At 37.5% G+C, this 26,248-nt stretch overlaps 2 protein-coding genes and 1 pseudogene across 2 annotated transcripts; 1 reads left to right on the top strand and 2 right to left on the bottom strand.

Moving 5' to 3' along the window:
- Positions 1 to 1,551: 1,551 nt before the first annotated feature.
- Positions 1,552 to 3,924, top strand: LOC128209807 (mammalian ependymin-related protein 1-like). Its single transcript, XM_052914028.1, has 6 exons — positions 1,552 to 1,682; positions 1,941 to 1,975; positions 2,298 to 2,432; positions 2,782 to 2,965; positions 3,476 to 3,563; positions 3,783 to 3,924. The coding sequence occupies exons 1-6, from the start codon at positions 1,616 to 1,618 to the stop codon at positions 3,856 to 3,858; spliced, it is 585 nt and encodes a 194-aa protein (XP_052769988.1). The 5' UTR covers positions 1,552 to 1,615; the 3' UTR covers positions 3,859 to 3,924.
- Positions 3,925 to 8,101: 4,177 nt separating this feature from the next.
- On the bottom strand, positions 8,102 to 10,751 carry LOC128209187 (mammalian ependymin-related protein 1-like; annotated as a pseudogene).
- A 152-nt stretch (positions 10,752 to 10,903) lies between these two features.
- On the bottom strand, positions 10,904 to 15,691 carry LOC128209188 (mammalian ependymin-related protein 1-like). The gene is made up of 6 exons (XM_052913109.1): positions 15,565 to 15,691; positions 15,391 to 15,425; positions 15,009 to 15,143; positions 12,256 to 12,442; positions 11,937 to 12,024; positions 10,904 to 11,014 (listed from the first exon to the last, which is right to left on the bottom strand). The coding sequence occupies exons 1-6, from the start codon at positions 15,677 to 15,679 to the stop codon at positions 10,948 to 10,950; spliced, it is 627 nt and encodes a 208-aa protein (XP_052769069.1). The 5' UTR covers positions 15,680 to 15,691; the 3' UTR covers positions 10,904 to 10,947.
- Positions 15,692 to 26,248: the final 10,557 nt, after the last annotated feature.

Raw genomic sequence — 26,248 nt, 5'->3', positions numbered from 1 at the left:
GATAACGCGACATCTTTGCAACCAAGGAATTCAGGCCAAAGAAAGAAAGCCTAAGGCAACCACTTCTATAGGGGCTGGCGTTACAGCAAAAGCATATATTAATATTGGTATATAAATTAGAAGTCATATATAATTCTACTTCAACAACTAACGTCAACGAATTGCTATCAACGACAAAACGACACATCACATATCAGTGGTAGTGCACTATGGGAACACGAACGTTCTGCTTATAGCTCAAAACGTGAAATTTCTTTGGTCCCTTGACCTTGAATATGTCAAACAAGTGCCGACAATGTTCTAGATTGTCCTATACTGATAGCTAGTGCTGAGCCTTTTATGGCAAAGAGTACTTCAAGTAAGTACTGTCATGACCATATGCACTTTTTGTTTAAATCATCCGATATAACGTGTCATGGACTTCAGGTGTATGCTCTGAAATGCTTTAAAACTTAAACAAGTTGATGAACAGACGACATTAGTATAATCTGCAATGTGTCAATAATTCAGATGCCACAGGTTTAACACCGATATTTTTTACCGATGTCTGTTTGATTTTGACCAAAAGACCCCAATTTTCCAACACTTGACACCCTGCCCCAATTTCTCGAAACTTCTTAAGCTTAACAGGCTTAAGTAGCTTATTTCAATAAGGCAAAGTACATACTTATATTGGATTTTGATTAATGAAAAATAGTTAATTGTGATTATCATAATGATTATTACTATCTTAAGCATAAAAACTCTTAAAGAAGTAAAAATTACGCAAATTATTGAAAGAAAAAAATAGTGAGCTAAGCTTAATCCTGTTATAAGGGAGTTAAGAAGTTTCGAGAAATTGGGGCCCTGTGTGTTACAATCTATTTGCAAAACAGGTTATTTTTCTCCCAACGACTTTTTGGTAAAACACGGGCGCGCCACCAGAAACTACCCTAACAACAGAAATGTCTAAAAAAAAGCGTTTTTCATTAATTTAAACTTATTTCGAAATAGTATAACATTATAGACTTGATGAAGTTCATAATTATAACGAATTATAACGAAATATCTGTTTGTTTGATGTTTTTTTTGTTGTGTGTTGTTGTTGTTTTTTTTTTTTTGGGGGGGGGGGTCCCCCAATGTTATATGTTTATACCTTAGTAATTTGATTAATATTTTGAATTTTACGGAAAATGGAAAATATTTCAATTTCGTTGAATCCTTTGTGTACAATTATGTTTAACTGGATTCTACGATGACTTCGGAAGTTTGAATAAAACACCAAAATTGGAGTTTTCAAATGATATATTTACAAACGCGTGTTTGTATATTTGTTGATGTTTTCTGTTGCTGTGTTATAATACCCCTAACTCTAAGCTCCACCATAGGTAGTGCGTGTACAAATAGCTATGAATCAAATGAATAAGAACAGTATATGAATCGAATAACTTGATTTAAACATTATTCTCAGTGTATGTTCTAAATTCCCTGCAAGCATTTTGCAGTGAAGTGACATGGTAGACATACCTGAGGCGCTGTGATAAGACAGCGAGTTAGATAACCCAGATTGGTGGCTATATCATCCCCGGGCCGGGATCTCGGACACTCGTTTGGCATTCTCTCCCTGGACTTCAACATGAGGGTTGTATTTGCGCTCGCCTGTCTTGCTGTCGCATGCTTTGCGCAGACACCTACACCTTGCAGTAAGTTCGTTTTCTTTATATCAATAGAAGTATATGAACAGCTCAAATTTAATCATATTCATTGTTATTTCAGCTTGTTTATTTAATTAAATTGAACGCAATAGTGTTTTGTTATACTTAATTGATATCATACAATGCCATTTAATGTTATCATATTCTATATATATATATAAGATAATGAATGAGTGAATAATTTGAACGAGGACTTTGTATAGATGCTTGCATGGAACTGTTAGTCTTCCGTTCTGTGAATTTCAGCCTCTCCACCACAATGGGAGGGACGGATTTTCCGGGTAAGTTAACAGTTATGTGTTTTGCACAATAATGCTATTATGACCGTAACCATGCAGCTTAGACCTGTTCAGAAAATTCGTTACATTTAATGCTGTGAGTTCATTGATGTAGTGCAATTATACAATTCTGTCATTGGGTATATTTTTGCAGCGTCTGTTGCGCTGCAGTTTAATTTTTAAGAATATCTCGGTCACTATTATCTCTATACCCATCAAACCGATATCTTGTCATTCACTTGAAACTAAATTATATGATATTCAAAAGTAATTAGACCAACTCAAGCGTTGTACAAGCATGCTAAACATTACGCGTGTATTTCAGTACGACCGGAGCAAAGAGTTCATGGAGTTCGGAAGGGTCAGCTACGACGAGGCGAACATGAGGGTCCGCATCATTGAGGAGCGAGAGGTCGGCTCCGACAAGGAGTACTATGATACCCTCTACCTTCACAACATCGTGAGTACAGAGATCTAGCTTTAAGGAATCGGCAATATTTGGATTGAAACATTTAACAATAATATTTGAAAGTGGAGACCCAAATGTTATGTTTAATGTTTGGTCTACATTGCTAATGGATTTTTAATGCACATGAATGTTATAGCGTTACAATTTATTAGAACCTTTTACTTGTATATTGGGACGTGGTATGTGAGGCTGTGTGTGATGTTATATGTAGATCTAAACATACACGTAAGTTGTAAGGCTAGTAGCAACAGCCCTGTGATCCAATAGTTTTTAAAAACAAAAGGTCACCGCATTTGTAACTATATGGCCGATAGTTAATTATCACGTTTAACATTTGTAGCGCCGTGAGTACAAATTGAACCTGAAGACTCGCCAGTGCAACGTGACGGATCTGATGCGCCCCTTCCGGCCATTTGGCGTGCCACCGTTCGCCAAGTTTGTGTTCGAGGCTGAGATCGGGGCCGCGGGCATCCCCGGTGAATCACTCATCGCTCAGACTTGGGACGGAGAGTTCGAGGACAAATGTGAGGCTTTAACCACTTAATCACATGACACATACCTGTATTCCAATACGAAGTTAATTATTTTGTCTAGCCAATATCGGTTCAAACATTCCGCCATAAACATTTCAGGCGACATCGCCATAAGTTATGGACCTAGTAAGGAACTTACAAAAATTGTCTGTCATACCACTTGTAACATTTTTTAGCCAATATGTAATATGGCAATTTATTTGTCATATGCCGCTTTAGATTTGTATGTTATTCTGTTGTAACACCGTATCCGGTAACGCTTCAAACGTGTACGTCAGAACGCTTACAGCACTTTACCAAATAACGCTTTAAGAAAGTGTTTGTTACACCGCTTACAACGATCTGAATAAATCCCCTGAATGATTAACGTCTTCTTTGACTAATTTAATAATGATCGCATGAAGTCTGCCATGGGTTATAGTGTCGCAACACATATTTTCTCCAAACTTCTAGTCGTGTGGAAGTTTCCATCAGTTGTTATCAAACGTGTTTATTTTGTAGCTCGATTCGTTGTGACCACCACCTACCCCGACTGTGTGCCACTCAACTCTGGATTCTACTCCAACGAGACTGGATTTGTGCAGTCTGAGTATGTTTCTGTTCAGCTTACACACTATTATTGTTATACATGTATATCAGTATAGTATAGTTTACAAAAATGAACCACAAGTTATCATTTATTAGTCTCTTTATCTGTTTCATTTGGATCTAACATAGACACCTTCAAATATCAATTGATAGAGATAATATGCAATTTATTTATCATATAAAATGCAAACATTTTAAGCTTTTATTTGTTCTGTTTCAGTTTCTACGATATTTCCGTCGGCATTTCCGACCCCATGGTCTTCATTCCTCCAACGGAATGCAATAAGTTCCAGTAGATGTCTTTGTTTGTATTGTATTTTAGGCATTTGTTCGTGTCTTTATTAAAATGTGTTAATTAATAAGCGCCTTTGTTACTTGTCAGACCTGTTGAGCAAACATTTGTCCAAACTGCATGAGGGTTTAATACGAAACATACTCCAATTACAATGAGGAGCATAGCCAGCGTTACGCACTTACGCATGTGCGTAACATCATTTTGAAAAATGAAAAAAATATTTATGGCCAAAAATGGCATCAAAGTCGAGGGCTAAGCTAAAAATTGATATCAGAACAAAGGGAAGATCAACTATAGTAAGCATTGTCTCTCTGTGCTAGATAGATTACTGAGCCTAAATCAATCTGTTGGTAACTACAAAGTCGGCGGCTACAAAGTAGAACCTATACATCCCTCCAAATACACATCAGTGCTCAACATGTTAGTTCCATTTTCCATTTTTCCCTGGGAAAGCCCCCGAACCCCCCACTGGCTACATGGACCCTCCCCATTTCGTGCGTAACATTCAGTAAAGCCTGGCTACGCCCCTGACAATGGCTTATTTTAATTGCATATAATGTTCTAAAACTATGGCATATGTTAATGAATATATATATATATATACGAGGGCAGATACAGAGCTAAAACAATATCAAATCAATGAAACGGGAACCAAACAACGCAAGCGATGATTTCCGGTTTAACGTATGACTCTCTTGGTACTATTATAGAGTGATCAATACTGACATTATATAGTATTGCATTGCTTAGAATATCCGCAATACTCCGAATCGACAATACGGTCGATCCAACGTTAGTTGAAGGTTTCCACGCGGCTACTATATAGATAAAGGGAAATGCACTACTTATACACGTCATAACATTATGTCACAACGATGTCAAGTCGTAGGCTGCAGTACAGGGGCTCGAGGAAAGTCTAGCGGTACCGGATTAGATCGATAACGTCTCTTGATATTAGAGACTCCATTCGCCCTTTAACCAAGATTGGAGTCATGTCGAGTGAAGTAACTCGCCCTAAATCCACATAGAAGGTTTTGAATTTGTTTACTTGTATTATGTCATATCTGTTCTCGGTCCTCCATGTCTTGAGGTTGTGCACAGTTCTGCAGTCTTCTTAAATAAGTGTCGTTTAAACAATTGCATCAATTTTAGCGCTTGTATAGAATTTCACGCAAATATCTAAACAAATGCATTACGCTTTAAGAAACAAAATAAATTCACTGCGGATACAAAAGTTGTTTTTTTCTTTGGAACGAAATACTTTCTTGCCACGTTTATTTGCAAAGAAACGCACGCACGCACGCTCGCACGTACGAGGACACTCACGCTCGCATGTACGTACGCTCGCTAGCACGCATGTACGAGGACACGCACACTCGCACGTACGAGGACACGCACACTCGCACGTACGAGGACACACACGCTCGCACGTACGAGGTGACGCACGCTCGCACGTACGTACGCTCATTAGCTCGCAGGCTGGCACGTATGAGGACACGCACGTTCGCACGTACGAGAACACGCACGTTCGCACCTACGAGGACACGCACGCTCGCACGTACGAGGACACTCACGCTGGCACGCACGCACGTACGAGGACACTCACGCTGGCACGCACGCACGTACGAGGACACGCACGTACGAGGACACGCACGCTCGCAAGCTCGCACGTACGAGGACACGCACACTCGCACGCTCCCACGCACGAGGACACTCACGCTCAAACGCTCGCACGTACGATGAAACTCACGCACGTACGATGAAACTCACGCACGCACGCACGCTCGCACGTACGAGGACACTCACGCTCGCACACTCTCACCTACGAGGACACGCACGCTCGCACCTACGAGGACACGCACGCTCGCACCTACGAGGAAACTCGCGCTCGCACGCACGCACGTACGAGGACATTCACGCTCGCACGTACGAGGACACGCACGCTCGCACGTACGGGAACACTCACGCTCGCACGCTCGCACGTACGAGGGCACGTACGAGGACACTCACGCTCGCACGCACGCATGTACGATGACATTGGAATCATTTTAACGGTTGATACATTGTAAATTAAGTGTCAGAGATCAACTGTTGGGAGAGAAAAAAAAATGCCAGGCATCTCTGAAAAGTATCAGAGACTTCCGCATATACACATAGAATCATACAATTCCGAGCTCGAGCTCGAACCCGCAACTTCGTAAGGGGTGTTTTTATATGTCAATAAGCTGTTAATATGTTAATAACGGTCAAGGAATATCAAATTCTAAGTAATGCAATTTCATAAGACATAAAGCAATGGGTAATACGTATACAAAAGATATTGTACAGTAGATGATTTTCGAAAGAGTAATGAGTTTGGTGCCACACAAGTATTCTGCGCCGGCTGTTAGTCACGTATTTCAGATGTATAGAAATTTTTCGACCTGGGATTTACATAAAGCATCCCGGTTTCAGAGACACCGATGGTTCCTGTTTTACATACATCAATGTGACCTTGGTTTGAAACCATTAATACGCTAGTTGATAAGACAGGGGGGGGGGGGGGGGGGGGAACAAGCGACATTTTTATATGTTCAGCTACAGCAAAATAAAATATGACTACTGCTATCAATGTATGTCTTACAGCCACCAAACTTCACAGACATGCTAAGCAGTATGAAATGAAAGTTAATCAGTAAACATTTTTTTTGTGTTAATATGGTGATAAGTTTTTTCAGTTCAGTTGATAAGATTGATACAGCTATGAGTGATATAAAAAGAAAGTTCTATTAATGAAGTACACATTTAGGATTGACATTGGCATATACATCCCTTGATAAGCTTTCCACGAGGGCGACTTTATGAAGGGCCGTTATTAACGATCGGGGTAAGTTTTCAACGTTTAACATTGACAGTCATCCATTTACCTGGACACGTAGGGTTATTTTCCAACGGAGTCAACATTCAATGTTACATCGGCACTGTTGAAATATAACTGACGTCATTAGGACATTGGGTTTCCTTTAAAGTAAACGGTTTGAACCATGAAGGTAGAAGATTCCTTGTAAGTTTTTCAAAAACGCTAAAATGACCGAGCGCATTCTCTGACAAAAATTGACAATAATCATGATAAAAATGACAATATCAATAGTATACCGGTTGGTAAGTCCAAGTTCTCACTTTCTAATTGGTGTTCGCACGTATTTCTGGGCCAATGACAATAGCGGATTTACCCTATTTACTGAAGCTCCATATCATGTAGAGCAGATTCGAGGAGATATACAAACATTTATTTTAGAAGAGAGTATTTTGTCGATCTTCATGATTTGGTCAAGTCGTCTATTATTGCCGTTGTCTGGAGGCAGTTGAAGCATACGTCATGAACACGAACTTAAAGTAAACGTGTAATCAGCTACCTGATCGTATTGGCAACTATTCAGTACACTCTCATTTTACAATATTTAAATAGAGATCAAATAGTCTACTTCTTTTATTTATTTTTTCTAATATATAACCAAGCAAGACCAATTTAGTACCAAAGTTTGCATTTTGTTGATATTCATTCTCGTTCCATTTTCCGTAGATCGCACAAATGAACTCTCACATACACGTGTTATCGTGTTTTTTCGGACTACTTGTTTGTCACTGCAGTTCCATTGCTACAAATTTTTACACAAAAACTTGTACGCTTTAATTTTATAAATTTTAATCCTAATTTTCTCATTGGTGTACGTAGACCCAACTTTCTGTCCGTCTATCTGCTATCGGCTTGTCTGTTCCAACTCTTTTGCGTCTGTGTGATAACGTTTGAACTAAATTATGGACTTCAAAAATAGTCTTACTCATATTTCACCGCTTTAAGATCAAAGTTACATCTGTTCTGTTCTGTTCATATATCAGATAGCGATTTTACGTCTGCTATTTAACTCTTGAACCGGTGCAAATATGATAAAACTATTCTAAATGGTCGGCGCATACTTCAGCATGTCGCTTTAGGGTCAAGGTCAGTCTTAGGAGGTTCATTATTGATACCGCTCAGTGACATTTGAACGAACCTCTTAAGGATTTCAAACATAAACGGCAACACCTTTCCTTTATAGTCCATATTTCAGCCACAAATCTGGCGCCCTACATATAGCCTATTATGTATAATAGTGTATCGTTACCGCGTGGTAAGCGCACTGATTGCATTTCGTGGGTTTACCCACTCATCATAAGACTTTTTCGCATAGAGCCAGCAAGTATGTTAAGTCAGAAAATAATAATTGATAGCTTTATCTTTTTTATTGCATTCTTTACATATCTAAAAGCAATACAACATCGCTTAACATTAAAACATATCTTCAAAATCACATGCACACACTTGGTGGAAGGAAAGCCTCTGGTTCAGAAATTCCAAGAGAGATATCAAAATATCTGAAATGAAAGTAAAATATAGACACATTTCCTATGCATATTTACAATTTCTAAATTTGCAAAATTGATACAATTCATGATCTCTAAAAGTTGAGTATTCTTGTCAACCAAATGTCCTCACCTAGATTCCACGAATCCTGTTTTGTCATTGTAGTAGTTATCACCGATAGGTACACAGTCGGGGTAGGTCACTGTTGTGGTGTATCGAACTAAAAAGACGAGAACAAATTGGAGCTATTCAAAACCGAGACATATCACATGCGCATATGGATTTTGAAAAGCGTTACAATACCGTAAGTAACTTCATCAGATAACCTTGGTACTCCATTACGTTTTGACGCATATGCGTTCCCGGAATGTGTACCGTTAATATCACCGATGCTTCTTGTGGTTTGCATGTTACATTTGAGTGGAAATGACTGAAGAACAACTTGTATTCACGATACTATCATCGCAATTCATATCTTAAACCTTGAGAGTTAGTTGTGGCCCACTTACTATTGTCTACGGTAGCGTTGCCAGCGAACGTAACGGCCGTGAGGTGTTCGAACTGGATGCTGGCGGGACCGAACTCTCCCATGAACAAAAACTTTGCCTCTGGCGGTACACCAACCTGCCGGAAGGGGAACATGATGGACGTCACGTTGCACTTCTTTGTGCGAAGGTTCACCCTGTATTCTTTGTTCTATTTTGAAGAAAATGGTATGAGCAAGTGAACATGTTGTCATTATATGCAAAGAATCAATTTGGCTGGACATCAATCATGCATTGAACCGCATTATGTTCAATATGTTTTCATGTTCCTGTTCGTCAAAAGACCTAGATCCATCTTCACTAACGCATAGAGTCTGACTTTGGGACCCAAGACTCAAAACTTAAAACCTTTATTCCAATGTAAAATTGTTATATGAAGAGCCATAATGGTAAAAAGTTGCGTCATACGTTTTCTAAAAGCATGTTTTTTCAATAATTAACACACTTTTTGTCAAAAGTAACTATATCAAAGCTACTGTAAGATTAAAAAATTCGTTTTTCTCAGTCTATGCCCAAGAAGTTAGTGAATACAAGCCAAGAACTTCAGGGATTACAAACACATTGGAAAAAGGCTTTCAAAGATATCAACTATCAACATTATACAACATTAATCAAGTATTAAAATTTATAGTAGGGTCTTCGTATAAATATTTAGCGTTGTTACCTCCTTATGGAGCTGTAGAACGTCGTAGTAGTCCCTCTCCTTTCCGACATCTATCTCCTCAATGGTCCGGATCCGCATCCCAGGCTCGTCATAAAAAAAGCTTCGCCTTTTCGAAGAACGACTTGCTACTGTCGATCTGAAAGAAGAGGGACTTTGAAATACTGAGACCTTCTACAACATTTTTAGCGTTTCGACGTGATCTAATAGTTGTATCTGTTTTGTTATGAAACATATGGTGAATATGCGTTTCATAGCGAAGTTTAGGCGTCATGGATTGCTAAAATATGGGTGCTTTACATGTCACAACATCTTTTGGCTTTAATAGACTCAGCGAGATTATTATTTATCTGAAAATGACTGTTGGTAGCGACGGTCATATATAGTCTTGAAGCGTACAGCAGAGCATTCGTGGAGAATAAAAGCTAATTGATGCAAAAAATAATGATTAAATTACATTTATTTTTCATATCTGCATATATTTCGAAGCTATGATATATACAGAAGACAAAACATACCAACAGCCTTCCTCCCTGCCATTGCTTTGGTGACTCTGCAACAACAAAAATTAATCCAACTATGCACGATGTTTTCTGTTTCAACAAATAATGCAATGGAAGACAATCAATGTACCATAACGGTAAAAGAAGAATTGTACGTACCGCATCGTTCCGGTACTTGTCCGTAGCAAACGGCCGCAAAAGCGAGGAGCGCAATTAAAGTCTTCATAGCTGCTTTGTCCGGAGAGAAGTGCGCGCTAGATAGCGGTCGCCGACTTAGTACGAACTGGGCTTCTAGGCCAAGAACAATTATGTGAGATTTACTGAATTCACGGTTCATATCTAAGATAGGGTGTTAAGTTGCATTTTCCTTCAACTTCTTCAATAGTTCATCGATAAAAGGGACATAGTGTGAACAATTAACAATATCGTAAGATAAAATCATATCGATCATATCAATTCGATAACTAATAAGGGTCTAGTAAAATAAATAATGCAATGTTTTTAAAGGGTTGTTGACATAGATCAATTCTCTCTTATGCAATTTAAGCATTTACATTCTCATAAATATTTCAAAATTGTGATTTTTAAATATTCTGTTTTGCTGAAAACTGGCTTCTTGTTATATATGAAACACATAATAATAATTTAGCAATGGGAACTTGTCCTGAATATCAATGTTGTTACGTTTTCTCAAATAGGTTATCTTTCAAAACGCTTATAGAAGAAATGGAATGCGTCTTACATCATGTTATCTCACAGTGTCTCATTTTATTAGGTTACATTAATATGAATAAGGAACTTGTACCACCTGAATATGAAAAATAGCAGATCCATTCTTTATTGACACTCATTTTACATTCGTTGATTTAGAATATATTATTTGAGGGAATATTTTGTTACTAACACTAAACAAACAGAAGATCAAAAACATGTAGAATGATAACGCTGAAATAGATATTTGCGATATTTCGAATTTATTTCATACACAACTGATCTATTACATGCAACTGCTATCAGGCTGGAAATGCGCCGGGTCCACGGTGCCAGGTCTAATCTCAAAATACCTGCAATGGAAGATCATGTCTTGAGGCTTACAACCAACATCTTAACGATCAAATACTGTAGTAGTATGAATCATACGTAGGGTAGTGTTTATAATGATTAACATTAAAAAGAAGCATAGAACCAAACACACAAATTTGTAATGTTAATTAAATGCGATTGAGAACACATAAAAAACTAAACAATACATTCGAAAGCACAAAATTATACAGATTAAAGCAGCGGTATCAGCTTAATTGAGATGACACCAAACAGTGTGTTTATACCACATGCTAAATGCTTCGCTGGAAGGCAACATTTTGATTCGGATGATGACTTAAAACAAAGATAACTTTTATTTTTCTTCACCATTTTAAAATGAAACAAAGGGCAGTCTATGCCGATCAAAGAGCCCAGCCTTCGTTTTATTACCGGATTTTTGATCACGTGATTAGTTTCCTCCAACACTTCGACAAACCTGTTTCCAAACTAATATTTTGACAGTGCTCCATCAAGCGGCGGTTTTGTCAAAAGGTTTGTCGAAGCGGTTTAGCGACCTAAACTCTTAATCAAACTAGTAAAAGACCAAAGTCGGGTCTCTGTAAGCGGTGTCAGAATGACAAATGATTTTGCAATATTGTCAAAATATATGACTATGATGAGATTACGGTGAAAATGCTAGAGGCAAAGTACAGGAACCCATGTCTTGTTTACGGGTGAGAGGCTATATTGATGGGCGTAATCGAAGGTGTTTAAAATGGCACTAAGAAAAGTACTATCTAAAACAGTTTGCTGTCACATTTCGTATCGATACGATCACAGCGAAATTGCAAGATAGACAGTTTAACTTTATAGACGACTAAAACAAATACTACTCATCACACTCAGACAACGATATGAAAACCGTCCTTAAAGTGTTTGGTTCGTAAGTTAAAAGTAACAGACCTGGTTTCAACGTATCCAGTAACGTCATTGTAGTAGTTGTCGGCGATCGGTACACAGTCTGGTGATGTCACGGTGGTCAAGTAACGCACTGAAGTGATGTACGTTTTTTTCCTGTTTCATTTTGTGATCACATTAAAAAATTAATATCAACATAGAAAAATCACGAGTGTGTGTGTGTTGGAAAAAACAACAACAATAAGCCCCGTTTCTTCATTCCATGTCATATTCTCCCGTAACACGTAAAAACGAACACAACATACATGTATTTATATTTTGCCCAAACCTCTTTTTAAAAAAAAAATCAATATTAATTCGTTACCTTTGTCCGTGGTATAATTCCCACCGAAGGTCACAGTGGTCAGGTGCTCTAGTGGGATGTTCGGTGCTCCAATCTCTGCCACTCCAAAAAACTTGGCGTCGGCCGGGACACCAACTGGCCGAAATTCGCGAGTCAGGGTGGTGACGTTACACTTCTTTGTGTGTAGATTGACGCGATATTCCTTTTTCTGATAAAAATGTTATATTATTACATACATTTCCAGCCAATTAAATCGACCTTCGGCCTTCAGAAATACTAGCCTTTATTCTTAATTATACCGATTTACAACAGAACATATATATGACGTCATAAAATTTGGTTCAACGCATTGTGAAAACACGTCATTATTTAAGTCATCAAGACAATATATATATATATGAATTCATGATGCATCAGAAGGACATGTACGTTTTGCTTGATTCGGCCTTCTAAATCATAAGGGTTCACGTTAATGTGTTCCAATTGTTACGTATACATATGTATTTAAATGAAAACACACCCTTTTTGAATTACACACACATAAGAAATATAAACATCCCTGTAAAAGTCGGCAGTCAGAAAATGCATAAAATCATCAACACTAATAAGGCCTAAAAAAAAAATATGTCTGTTTCCTGTAACCCGACCGACCGTAATTTTTTACCGCCGACCGCAATTTTTTTATGCCCCAATATTCGAAAAGTCAGATTGTTAGCGATCTCTGGCCTAAGATGACAACGATAATTTAAATAATTTAGTGGTGTCCGAACTCGTCGCATAGTTACAAACGTTTCTGGTTTGACAAGTTAAAACAATGGCAAAAAGCGTAATGGCTGTGACACTAGACTGCAGGGCTTTCAATTGACCCGAGCTCCCGGGTTTTGACGCACAGAAATCGTAAATGACCCGAAGTTGACGCATAATACATTAGTATGCGTCAGTTTTGACCCGGGATATTACGGTGTGAGAGTCGGTATCATCTGAAAGGAGCCTCAATGCATGATCTGAATGTTTGTTTAACCCACAAGAGCAATTAACACCCGAAGTGACAAGTGATTATCGATCTGGAATCTGATCGGTAACCATGTTAATTAGCAGCACTCAAACTCAATGACGTAATATTAACTCCGCCCATTATGCAAATTAACGGATACCTTCCGCTTTTTCACGAAGAGCGATGGTTTTGAAAAACAACAATGCTAAGATGTATTTTGTTCATTTATTTTAAGTTGTTTTATTATATCTCCGGTTAATTAAAAAAAAATGTTATATGTTTTAATGAGTTAACAGAAAAATAAACATTTGTCGTACCACATGGTCTAAAAAGCGCGGGAAACAGGTGCACGCTAACTTCCTGTCAATTTTAATGAAAGTGAAAGGAGAGCTGCGTATATCGTTGTCAGTGTTATAGTTAAGTTCTATAACAAAACAGTATTGTATGGTTATGGTTATGCCATTCATGAAAAATACTATGTTGCAATATTGGCAATACGAACGTTGAATGATTTTTGTTTACTTCCGGAAAAAAGATAAACGTGAAGTAAGAAAGATGTCGTTGCAACTAAACAATCGCTGGTGCATATTGGAATTTGACAAGGATGCATTGGGTGACATAACGAAGATGCATTAACTTAATAATATGTTCGTCAGAGTCAGAACATATTTTGACTCTGGGAAGTTTTTAACCACCGTAGTCCAGTCAAGTCCAGAAAAGGAAATAAGACAAGGTATTCTATTAAAAAGTATGTTGATTATTTTTCATCGTGCTTGAGATTTTTACAGAATGAACAGTGGATCTAATACAGCAGATCTTTTTAAAACACTGGAAATTGTTAAAAAAAATTAAGTTGTGGGAACTATTTAATGAAGTTACTGTACCATGGGTCTTAGTCTAAAATAATAGATGTGTTATACGGGATTCTTCCAATCCCTGAAGGATTTGCCATATCAAAAATCTAAAAAAAATCCGTCAACGTACAATTATTTGGACTACATGGGTCTACACTGGTCCCAAAGACCTGTACAATTCTGATAGCGCTCTAAGAGTTAACTGGTTTAGTCATTGATTCGAGTCATTTATCATTCAAAGTATTGATTTATATATGTTTTGTGGAGATTCGTGCCAGTTCTTGTTGTAACAGCATTTTATTTTATAATAGTTGTCATGTACATTTAATTATAATACAACTTGATATTATTACACAGTCTGTTTTAAAATAGTTTGTGCAATAATATCATGTTTTATCACTACAAAAAGTATGCATTTTGAAAGTTTTGTTTAAAACATTTGCCAAAAAAATTGTCTAAATGTTTTTTGATTCACTTTTTCACTGGATTATATTTGCAAAGTGTAAAGATGAACTGCTTCCCTGGTGAACATACTGACAATGCTCAAAATTGCACATAATGTTACCACCGCTGGGAGTCAAACCCATGGCTTGCCCTTCAAAAGGATGCATTATACAACTGAAATACATGTATGTACAACGGCTGTCAAGCTAGCAGTTTTAGCTTATTCATGGCAGAAAGTTTGAATCTATATATCACACTGAATTCTTTTTAAAATAATTCACCTGAAATAAACATGAATATTGAATCAATCTGATATTTTAAATTAAAAAAAAAAAAAAAAAAAAAAAAAAATCCCTACCTACCGACCCATCTTTTTTTCAGCATGTTACAGGAAACAGACAATTTTTTTTTTTAGGCCTAACAAGAAACAATTTGCGATATACATGTTAACAAAGATATACACAAAGTAATGAGAGACCCACCTCGTTAAAGAGATACAACACGTCATAGAAGTCTCTCTCACGGCCCTGTTCGATCTCCTCCACGTGACGCACGCGCTTGTTTGTGGCATCGTAGTACACACGGGCACGCTCGTAGAACGACTTGCTGCTGTCGATCTGTCTCAGTGTAATCAATGTAAATGCGCTTTGCATGTATGTAAGGAAGACATGCTTTAATGTGATTAATTGCGATGAGCTGAGTGTTACGCGACAATATCATACAGACCTCCGTATTTAATGTTCTTAACTGAAAAAAATATGCATGATTTAAAGAAAAAATAAACAAGTTGTCAGACTGTTTCACTGTGTAACAACCGAACATTTATTATTGTAACACAAAATGTTGGTTAAAAAACGTGCATACCACCATGCGCTGCCCTGTCCATTCCATCGGAGACTCTGCAAACATCATAATAGCATATAACTTGACATATAACTAACATGGCGGGCATGAGCTTAACATCGATACAAAATGGACAAGTTGTGTGTTAAATGATTAGAATTATATAGACAATGTTAAAAAACAACTACAACTCACGGCATGGCGTCGGCGTCTGCCCGAAGGCAAGGGACAACAGAGCGAACACGACGATGGCCAACATGTCTGCACGTCTCGGGGAGTACAAGGCGGCTAAATGTTGTGGGAATACCATAAGCGCTACATAAGGCCTAGAGATAAGGTGCAGTACGCATGTACGGCAATGATAAACGCAGGTCATATGTTACACCGAGTACTGAAGGTTCATTAAACGTGCACCACATACAGAATGGGTGTGGGGCAGACAATTAAACAAGTAAACGTAAATACTCAAAACATTCAAGTTGGTATGTCTAAAATTCAAATTACGTTTGTATGCCTAATATTTAACTTAATTCAGCACCCACGACTTTGTATGCAATAAGAAATGAATAACAAAAACCTGCACCAAATACTATTCTATAAAAGGTGTAGCTGTTTTATCAAAAAGTGGAGCAAAACAAAAAGCAAACTATGACTTTATTTAAAGCAAATTAACACAAATCCTTCTGCACACTTGTCTTGAATATAAATATATATATATAAATTTGTGTCTCTTCTTTTTCTGACCTAAATTCCATCATCTCTAAAACATACCGGTGACGAATTCTTATATGATATCCCTTGCAAAGACAGCCTTCGATGTTGTATGCTTATATTGACTGCTTATGACAGCAGAAAGGGGAATGTTGCGGTTGTAGCTTCAATGGTTAGTGTTTATTGCATTGCTATAAGTCAACAAAAGGCAACAATACGCATATTTAAATATTATCCAGGGGATAGACTTTCTTCGAGTGCCCGTTCCTTGACCGCAGTATTGTGTTCGCTCTCGGGTACATACAAAGGGAGATAATCACGCTTACGGGAAAACGAATAAGAAGTCACTATAATCAGTAATTGCCACGCCTGTATAGACGGCTACCGATATCTAAAAAATTGCTTTTTGACTCTTTCTCGAGTAATTGGAAGTAAATGTACTCGAATATAGTTTGGGAGATATTCTTGGAGCACAACATACATCAAACAATGATAACAGCTGAAATTGTTCGATGACATTACCGCCAAGTGTAACAGGGAACGTTCATTAATTTCTTGAATATCACTATATTTACGTTCATACAATTTCGTCTGTGTATTGGTTCTTAAACTGAGCGTTGAATACGTTTTGAGCATACAGTTAAGTAATCTAATGTTGAGATAACAGGCAATAAGATATGAGTTCCTCTTTGTTTCGACTGATAGATGTGAATTTAAAAAGAATACAACAATCAAGCAGAATTGATCATTGCAATAGTGTTGTCAATGTAATATATCTGCATCATACTATACCTAATTGGAAAGTTTGAAAGTAAAAAGGGTGGTCCGGCAAGGAGAACATTTGTCACCGGTAATGTTCGCAATTTTTCTGAATGATTTGGCATCCTACCTTCTTAATCTGAATAATACAGGAGTCGAAATAAGTGTACGTAACGAACAAAACTTGGTTACCTATCTAAAAATACTCGCCCTACTTTACGCTGACGATACAGCGCTACTTAGTGAAACTGAAACAGATTTGCAAAAAAACGATTGATGATTTTGATAATTATTGCAGTACATTTGGTTTAAAGGTCAATATCGATAAAACAATTAAAGGTAGTTGCTTTTGGCACTAATAGGCCGACTCGCTAAAATTTCAAAATAGGAGAAAATCTAATAGAAACGGTTACTAAATATAAATACATGTACTAAGGATTATTCTTTTCAAGCTCTGGAAGTTTTCTTAACGCAAAAAAACAACATTTAGTTGAACAGGCCAAAAAGGCAATGCAGTAACTATATAAACGTATTTACAATCTAGATTTACCGACAGACTTACAATTACAATTATTTGACCATACAATATTGTCAATACTAGTATACTCTGCTGAAGTATGGGGCTATGAAAACCTAAAAATTATTGAGCAAGTTCATCTTAGTTTTCTCAGGAAAATAACAAAAACTAAAACGAGCACGCCTGCTTATACGCTGTATGGTGAAACTGGACGATACCCATTAGAAATTACCATAAAATGTAAAATGATAAAACTCTGGTGTGGTGTCGGACTATCGAGCAGTGCAGACGTACATTTTGTGCTCTTGGAATAAAGTGGATTTATAGTTCGCAAAATAAACATATTGTGACTAAAATTATATGTGGATGTTTGTAAATCTCAGCTCCATCAAGTGGTATTAAATTGAAAGTTTAAATTCAGACTAATTAAAAATCATACATAAAAAAACTGGAAAACAAAGGAACAACAAAGGAGTAAATCTCCGTAGTGAACACTTTTTACGATAATTGGTGTTGACATTTACATTGCAGCCAGTCAGTGTTTACCGTTATTCGTACTGTGGAAGGGAGGTAATCCCTTGAGCTATAAACTAATAAAATGGGTAGTGTTTCCGACCCTGATGAAACGGATCCAAAGCGATTTGTTAACAATAGCTTGATTCAAATGAAAAAGGAGCTAGACGAGCAAAAACGGTAAATAGAGATTGATGATGACGAACACGACTATGATGATGTAGTAGAATTCTCACAGCCACCATTACCGCAGAGATTCTTTCAAGATCTCGATGAACTTTTATCGAATCTCACCCGGAACTCATTCGTACACAATCTCTTGAGCTATTGCAGAAGCGACATCACCAGGATAAACGCGTACCGGGAGAGGCTAGCTGAACGCGCCAGGGGATTCCCGGGGTGTCCCGAGACAAGACTTGTAAATCGACGTAACTCGTCGGCGGGCACAAAAGAACAAAAGTGTGCAGGCGACTGCTATGTGCTACAGGCTTTCCTAAATGGAGAAAGATCGAAAGAAATCAATGACGTTTTCACATCAGCAACATCCTCCCAACAGGAAGCAGTTATAATTGACTGTGATGCCGACGATAACTTTAATAAACCGGATATTTACGCCATGCTAAGCAAAATTCAAGCCGATATCGCTGATATATCGAGGCAACAATATACCGACTCTTCACGGTGTAAGGTAATGCAAACTGACATTGCTAATATGACAACAGCTTTTCGGAAATTTCAAGGTACCTTAAATAGTGTATTAGCGTCTTTACCGACTCAGGGGAACCCTATAAATAAATTGCAAGATGACGTCACAAAGCTTGAGTCTGCGGTTAGTATATTGAATAAGCGCCTCGTAGATTCTTACGTCCCAGTGGCGTTCCCGGGGGCCTTTCAGGAAGAGCCAACATCTAATACATACTCTGAAGCCTTGACGTCACCCGCGAAAGCACAAAGCTTTGCTGCGGAGCCATGCGAACCTCAGGAAAATCAAATGACGTCACCTAAAGCCGCGTCGGGACGTACATTAGTATCACGGTCAGAAGTACGTGTACGCTCACCAATTCGGTCTTACAATTCTAACAAATTGAAAGGAACCCAGGAGGCGGAACTACGGGAGCACGAATCGACTCAAAATAAGCCGAAACAACGGGCCACACCTACTCACGAGCAGGCATCTCAGCCACAGGCGACCGCATATCGGAGTACCAATAACTCCAGCGAGAACGCGCTGGCGTCAGCAACCGAAAACGAATCAAGCCAAAACCGCTTTATAGCAGTTCGGCGCCGACAGACATCATCTTACTTGGCAACATAGACTCTACTGTCGTTGAGCAAGACATTTATGGCCACTTTAAAGACAACCGGGTGCGCCTGAAGCGAGTAACAATATTTCACGGTAGATACAGCTCTTCAGCTAAAATTAACATTCACCCCGAGGACCGTTGAGAATGACGCATTCTGGCCGCTAAACGTCACCTGGCGGAAATGGGTCGGGAAGAATGAATGGGAACAGGAAAAGCAACAATCACGCCAAAAACATTGGGACCACTATAGACGCCCAGCAGGTAAACGTTACCGGTTCCGTTTCCATGACGACAACAATGACAGCGAACGGGAGCCAGAGAGTGACCAAAGAGATAGGGATACATCGAGAGACTGCATGTGGCACTACAACAAGAAGGACTACGACGTAGTTGACGAATGGGACCCAACTAGGGACTAGTGTGTTAAACTGATTTGTACTAGTACTAACATATTATAACAAAATGAAGACCCTACGATATACCATAGCCATAATGACACTGAATATACTTGTTTGGAATGTTCGAGGCATCATGTCCTCGGCCTATTCACTGTCTTCCTTTCTTGAAAATAAGAAAATTGACATCGCATTTATCACCGAACATAAGTTATTGCCACACAATGTAAATTTTTTAAACTCCATAAATGCCAATTTTTCGGCATTCTATACGATAGACGAATCTCTAGATCACTTTGGAATCTTAAAATGTGGTAGAGGCGGCACTGCCATCATGTTTAGAAGCGATTTAACTTATCATGTTGATAAAATCAATAATATCGAAAACGATTGAGTTACTGGCATCGAACTTAGGACAGACACAAACATTCCGACATATCTATTCTGTGTTTAAATGATGTCAGATAGCGATATTGATGATTATAGAGACGTCCTTAGCGACGTCCAGTCCCTGGTTGCACTTTATTCAAAGATGGGATCAGTCATCCTAGCAGGAGATTTCAACGCACAACTCTCAAGTAACCTTGCACCAGGTCAAAAGCCTTCCACCAAGTCTAAACTGCTAACAGAGTTCTTGGCTACAAATAGTCTTACATCCCTGCAGTTAGATATAGGCCACTCAGCCGACTACACATTCATACCCACAAAAGTTTCTATTGATTACGTATTCGTAGAACAATCAAACACGGCTCTCTTCCATTCGTTTTCAATTGGAAATGAAACGAGGTTTTTACATCTGACCACCTCCCTATTCTTTTCAATTTCGAAATGCGTCCAAACAGTGGCGTGTCCCCAGAGCCGCCTAAGAAGTGCATTGCTTGGAACAAGTGCACATCCGGTAACATCATAGAATACCAGAATGCTATCTACTCACAGGTATCCCTACTTATTGATGAGCCCACACAAACCGAGGCAGACAAGCAATCACCCGATTTTATTAACACCATGCTCTGCAACATATTACACGATTCCTCGACAAAACTCCCTACTAGCAAATTCAATAAAAGGGCAAAACCATATTGGTCAAACGCAGTCAAAAGCGCACACACTGAATCTCGTCTTTTACGACGTCGTTGGATTAACGACGGTAAGCCCCGCGGGGAACAGTCGTCATTATACACACAATACAAGCAAGCGAAAACTAGGTTTAGAAAAATACAGCGCGAAGCTAATGAAGCTCACGAAAATTCATACTTAGACGAGCTTAACAAAACGGCAGAGTTGGACTACAGGCTGTTCTGGAAACTCCTTCGGTCAAAAAATCCCCAAAAGTCAAACGTCTGCTCAGAGATTATCTATAACGAAACCTCATTCACTAACGAAAAGGTTTCAGAAGGATTTATGCACCACTTCTCTAACGTCTTTAGCTGTTCAAATAGTCAAGATACCCTCGCTTACCGTGACGAGGCCGAACTAAATAGCTTTCTGAACGTAAATAGTGAAAATCGAGACCTCTCCCACTTTATCACACTTCCCTTCACACCGGAAGAAATACAAAAGGTCACACAGGCACTCGCCAAACACAAAAGCCCTGGTCACCACGGTATACTGAACGAGCATGTATTACTAGGTGGGCCAGCAATAATTAGAGCGCTCACATTCCTATTCAATGCTGTAATTAAGCACGAGTCAACTCCAAGCGCATGGAAAACAAGCGTATTGGTCCCAATTTACAAAGGCAAAGGTAAAGATAAGCGAGACCCATCAAGCTATAGACCAATATCTTTTATACCTTAAAAATGACACAAAAACAGTCGATCGATTTCAACACTTCGTGGCAAAGAAAGTGCAAGGTTTTCCCTCGCAAGTCAGATCTGATATGTCGGAATCCATGCTCGGACTTAACCGCCTCTGTAGCCAAATCGATAAACGCAAACTGATGTTTTTGTATAAAATTTTAAGTTTGTCTCAACATTGTATAACGAAAGAGATTTTCATCAGAAAATATTGTATGTATTTGGAAGACAATAACTCTGTTAAACTTGGTTTTATCCCGGACATATGCAGAATACTCACTAAGTACAATTTGCAATTTTTATTTAACGTGTACCTTACCGTATCATTTCAATTACCATTCAAAACAACATGGAAAAGGATTGTTAATGACTCAGTCAAATTGCTAGAACTCAACTGCTGGGAAAATCGCACCGCAAATGACTGTGACTTTATATTGTTTCGAATCCTCCATCCTGTAGTCTCGCCTTCTATAATATACTCTGTTTCTAGAAAAAGTGTATTCAGACTCTTAGATTAATAGCAAAATTATGGTGTACATGTAGATCAGCTGTGCTTGCGACAAGAAACTGCATTAAATGTGACAGGATATACCAGGAAGAACTGACACATGTTCTGTGTGAATGTAAAGCTACACTATTCGAAAAAGCTAACTTTACAAACCAACTAAAAGAAGCTTTCAACCAGGACTTTTGTGATACTCTTTCCTCTCTGGACAGCTTTACCTGGTGCTTAAAGGTTTTAGGGGCTCCAATCGAGCCACTACTGGAAATCGATCAACACGTCGATTTTTTGAAATTATGTTTTAAATTTATTACACGCTGTTTAAACAGATATTTTTACTAACTTGTCGTAAGTAAAATCCAAGCTCTACAATGTGCTGTTTCGTCTAGGCGGGAACGACCTATGCAACATAGTGACATTTTTCATATAAAACTGCTAGGCAATTGATGGATTATTCTTATCAATTAATCCATGTTCATGTTATCTTCCTAACATAAACAATATTATGTATGCCATAACTCGCTGCTGCAAATCTCTTGTATTTAGTTTTGACAAGATTTTTGCATACAAGCGGCGAATCACATACAACCATACTATCATGGAAGTCAAATAGACTAATCTTATTTGCATGTAGAATATACGCTTTTTATTTATACTTAGATATGAAGCTATATCCTGCAATGTTTGTATAAATATTTTGACACCAATATGCAATAATTTTGAACTGTACTATTATTATACATATATTATATACGTTTTATGTCTATCAATGTTTGTATATATCATGAATATCTCCAGCCATGGGGGAAATAAAGATGTTGACATAAATGTGTTAAACAAATCGAACCAGTTTAAACAAGATTTGCACCCTGCATTAAATAACTCTTCTAAAAGCAAAAACTACTCACTGTTCAAGGAAACCCTTGAATTAGAAAAATACTTTTTAAATCTTTCGCCTAATTTGAAACTCTTTACGAGTAAATTCCGTATGTCGAACCACAAATTCCCGATAGAATTAGGAAGGTATAATAATGTTGACTACGCAGAAAGATACTGTCATATTTGTAGGTCAGATCTTGGTGATGAATACCACTACTTACAACATTGCCCGACCTTTTCAAAATGTCAGAAAATACCTACCAAACTATTATTTCAATAGGCCAAATACAATTACAAGGAACACACATTACAAGGAACTGTTAACTTGCACAAATGTTAAACTTTTGACAAGAGTAGCCTTTTTTGTGAAACATTTAATACGCAACGTATGTCAACCAGTGTAATTTCTCCAGTTGTTGTTAAATTGAATTAATTATACTGAGTTCCCCAATACCGTTTGTTTTTCATTTATATATTGACCAAGGTTAGGCAGAACGAAACCAGTCTAAGGCGAACTTGTATGGACGAAGGGAAAAATAAACACGTTGATTGAATGAAAAAAGGGCATTTATTCAAAATGCCATAAAAGTGTTATAAACTAATATATATATACACATGTAGTGTTTCCAAGAGATCATATCTGGGTGGATAAAACCGCCAACAGGAGAATCCTACACCACCCTTTTAAGGTCGCCGCCCCGTTATCATTACTCCATATAAACAAATAAAGTACTGAGGTAATGAAAGTCACAATGGAATTCCTGGAATCACTGTACAAATAATCAAAAATATATTAAGTTTGGCGAGGCAATCGCCCACGCCGAAAATTATCTGAGAATGGCCAAGAACAATGTCATTGGCTTATGCGTGCCACGTGATGAAATCTAGTCAAATGATTGGTTAAAAATAATAAACAATGCTAAGAAAATACCCTAACGGTTAAACAGGTGACACCCAACTAATAGTTTACTTGTTCAAGTTTATAAATGATTTTATGTTTTCCACAAAATTTCATTTATACTATTTGCTTGTTCAAGGTACAGTCTTTGAAATCTGGCACTATATTGAATATCCCTTTTATCCCGTCTTATTTTGTCAAGATATTTAAAATAACTGTCTCCCTCTTTTCCATGATAAGATACATATTTCATACATGTACGACCATAAAAAAATACACAACCATTTTATTTCCTCCACTCGGGACAAAGTCATCCTTCTTCGTATTAGTATAATTAAGCTTTTATTGACACTGCTGACTAATCTGATTTGTCCTCATGTTGTCATGTATGTATGACCTGAGTGCAATAAAGATATGTTGTTGTTGTTGGAAACATTCTAGGTTATGACACACTTAACTCGAGTTTCCAGATAAAGTGTCAAACTTCCAGGTACTATATACTTTGTAGTCATTTAAATACTATGCATGTGTTTTTAATTTTAGTATGTTGCAAATAATATACGTGCCATATTTTCTAGTAACTTTTAAATAAAGCAAGATCATAATGATAACATTTAATGTTCCATATTATGTAAGACAGAGAGTGCATTGAGTGTTTTTAACCTGAATAAACATCAAATAATCATTCAGTTAATTGATCAATACCCACGGTTGGTTAAATGTCTCTGATGTCGACTCTCTTGATAAAGAACTATGTGATCGATACAATGAAGCTTGTGACGATACTGAGGTTAAATAGTAATTGTTTGACCTGGGTTCCCCTCTGTCATCTTTACACTGAACCCCCGTTAAAGTGCCCATATAGTCGGGGCATAATGACTCCAAGTAGTATTCAGTGGAAAAGTGTTCTTCAATGTCTCTAGGTGGACCACGTGCCGCATCTGGTGTCGTTCAATTTATGGACACCCTGACATCCGAGGCAAGAAAGTAATTTATTTTAACTTAATACATGTAATAAATAGATGTGAATGTTTGGTTTTAAGCATCCTTTTAGTGGATTATTTCACTGAATCGTGAGATATATTTGGACAAAGGTTAGGTATTCAGTGCAGGGTGGCATTGCTGATCTTGTCTACTGCGATAATGTTTTTGGGATGACTGGTAAGCTTAACGCGTGTTTTTGTTAGATTAATTATTGCGTGTTAGGTATTGATAGTGTTCATTCATGTATCAACTGAATTTGACAAGTGATTTTTAGATCGATTAACTTAAGAAGTAATTGCATGATGATCCCATTTGATTTGTATCTTGCCTGACAACTGGCTTCCAAGCAGGCATTTACGTAATATATTTGCATGGTATGTTTAGGGAATTAAGTTGCGTTGGTATTAGTTATTTCATATATGTCCAAGTATGACAAATATATTTTAATAAATGTCTAAAACGCGTCAAAAATATGATACATTAAGCATACTTATCTCAAATCGCGAAAAATTACTGAACAATATCATTTGAAGTAGGTATGAGACGTATCGCATGATTGAGTGATTGTTTTCCTAATCTGCTTATTAAATAAAAGTTAATGCTTGTAAAACTCTTCAAAGATAATATTATTTGTTTTCATTGGCCAAAAGGGTGTCATTGGTTTCATAAATTTTAATATGTTATTATCAGAAGCAAACATTTTAATGCTGTCCGAAAACGTATAAAAAACGAAATATATAAGTATTAAATTTCCTATGGTATACAGAGACAACGACATAGCATAAATAAACGTTATACCAGGAGCGGATCAAGGAAATGACTTTAAAGGAGACTTACAACCTTTGACAATAGCTACTCCCTCATAACAGAAAATTAAATGGTTGAAAATGTTGGCAGGGTGTGTGTGTTGGGAAATGGTACATTTTGAGCTTATTTGATTACTTAATTCTCCGAAAAAGGTAAAAGCCCCCCCCCCCCCCTACACGCCTCAATCCGATAGTGTATACGAAATAGGTATTTATTTATATATTTCACTGTCGTAAATCATTTACGCCTGTATAACATACACACTTTGGTTTTGGTATTGCTATTCCTAATAATTAAACTAACTTCATGCTGATGACCCTGTTAAAATGTTGGGATATGCTCAATCTTTCGTAACGCAACGCGCTCGTACGGCTTCTACCATCTGTAATGAATTATATTTTTGCGAGTTGTTTAATAACCTCCAAGATTATCCCATGTTTAATGGCATATGTTGTTTTGTATCTTGCAAATGAAAAATTAAGATTTTATTTAAATAAATCGGAATTTGGGTTGCTTGCAAAAGCAGTTCTGTGATACATTAAAAAATAAAGGTCAGTCTACTGCACAACGAGATTAGGCTTCAGTGTTATGTTGGGCTAATATATGAATAAAGGTATTCTGATCATGTGTAGTCGGTGTTTTGTGGTGTTGTATGATCTCACTGTAGTTTCCATTTGTTTACACATTGAAGCCAGTTATAATTAAATGTAAACGAAAATTAAACACTTTTGTTTTCACTGAAATATGCATGTTATTTGTGCAAAACATATTCTATTATAAATAACAGCTTTTATATATAGAAAATATATGTAAA

This window comes from Mya arenaria, chromosome 11 (genome assembly GCF_026914265.1).
Source record: "Mya arenaria isolate MELC-2E11 chromosome 11, ASM2691426v1".
In the NCBI taxonomy this organism is placed as follows: domain Eukaryota; kingdom Metazoa; phylum Mollusca; class Bivalvia; order Myida; family Myidae; genus Mya; species Mya arenaria.
The sequence above is the reverse complement of the archived record's forward strand: the minus strand, read 5'-3'. Positions and strand labels throughout refer to the sequence as shown.

Bases quoted from the DNA above. Each gene is read 5' to 3' on its own strand.
- LOC128209807 (XM_052914028.1), top strand. From the start codon at position 1,616: ATGAGGGTTGTATTTGCGCTCGCCTGTCTTGCTGTCGCATGCTTTGCG. The intron at 1,683-1,940 runs GTAAGTTCGTTT...TGTGAATTTCAG, and splicing joins GCAGACACCTACACCTTGCA to CCTCTCCACCACAATGGGAG. The intron at 2,966-3,475 runs GTGAGGCTTTAA...TTTATTTTGTAG, and splicing joins CGGAGAGTTCGAGGACAAAT to CTCGATTCGTTGTGACCACC.
- LOC128209188 (XM_052913109.1), bottom strand. From the start codon at position 15,679: ATGGTATTCCCACAACATTTAGCCGCCTTGTACTCCCCGAGACGTGCA. The intron at 15,426-15,564 runs GTGAGTTGTAGT...TGATGTTTGCAG, and splicing joins GCAGACGCCGACGCCATGCC to AGTCTCCGATGGAATGGACA. The intron at 15,144-15,390 runs GTATGCACGTTT...ACACTGAGACAG, and splicing joins GGACAGGGCAGCGCATGGTG to ATCGACAGCAGCAAGTCGTT.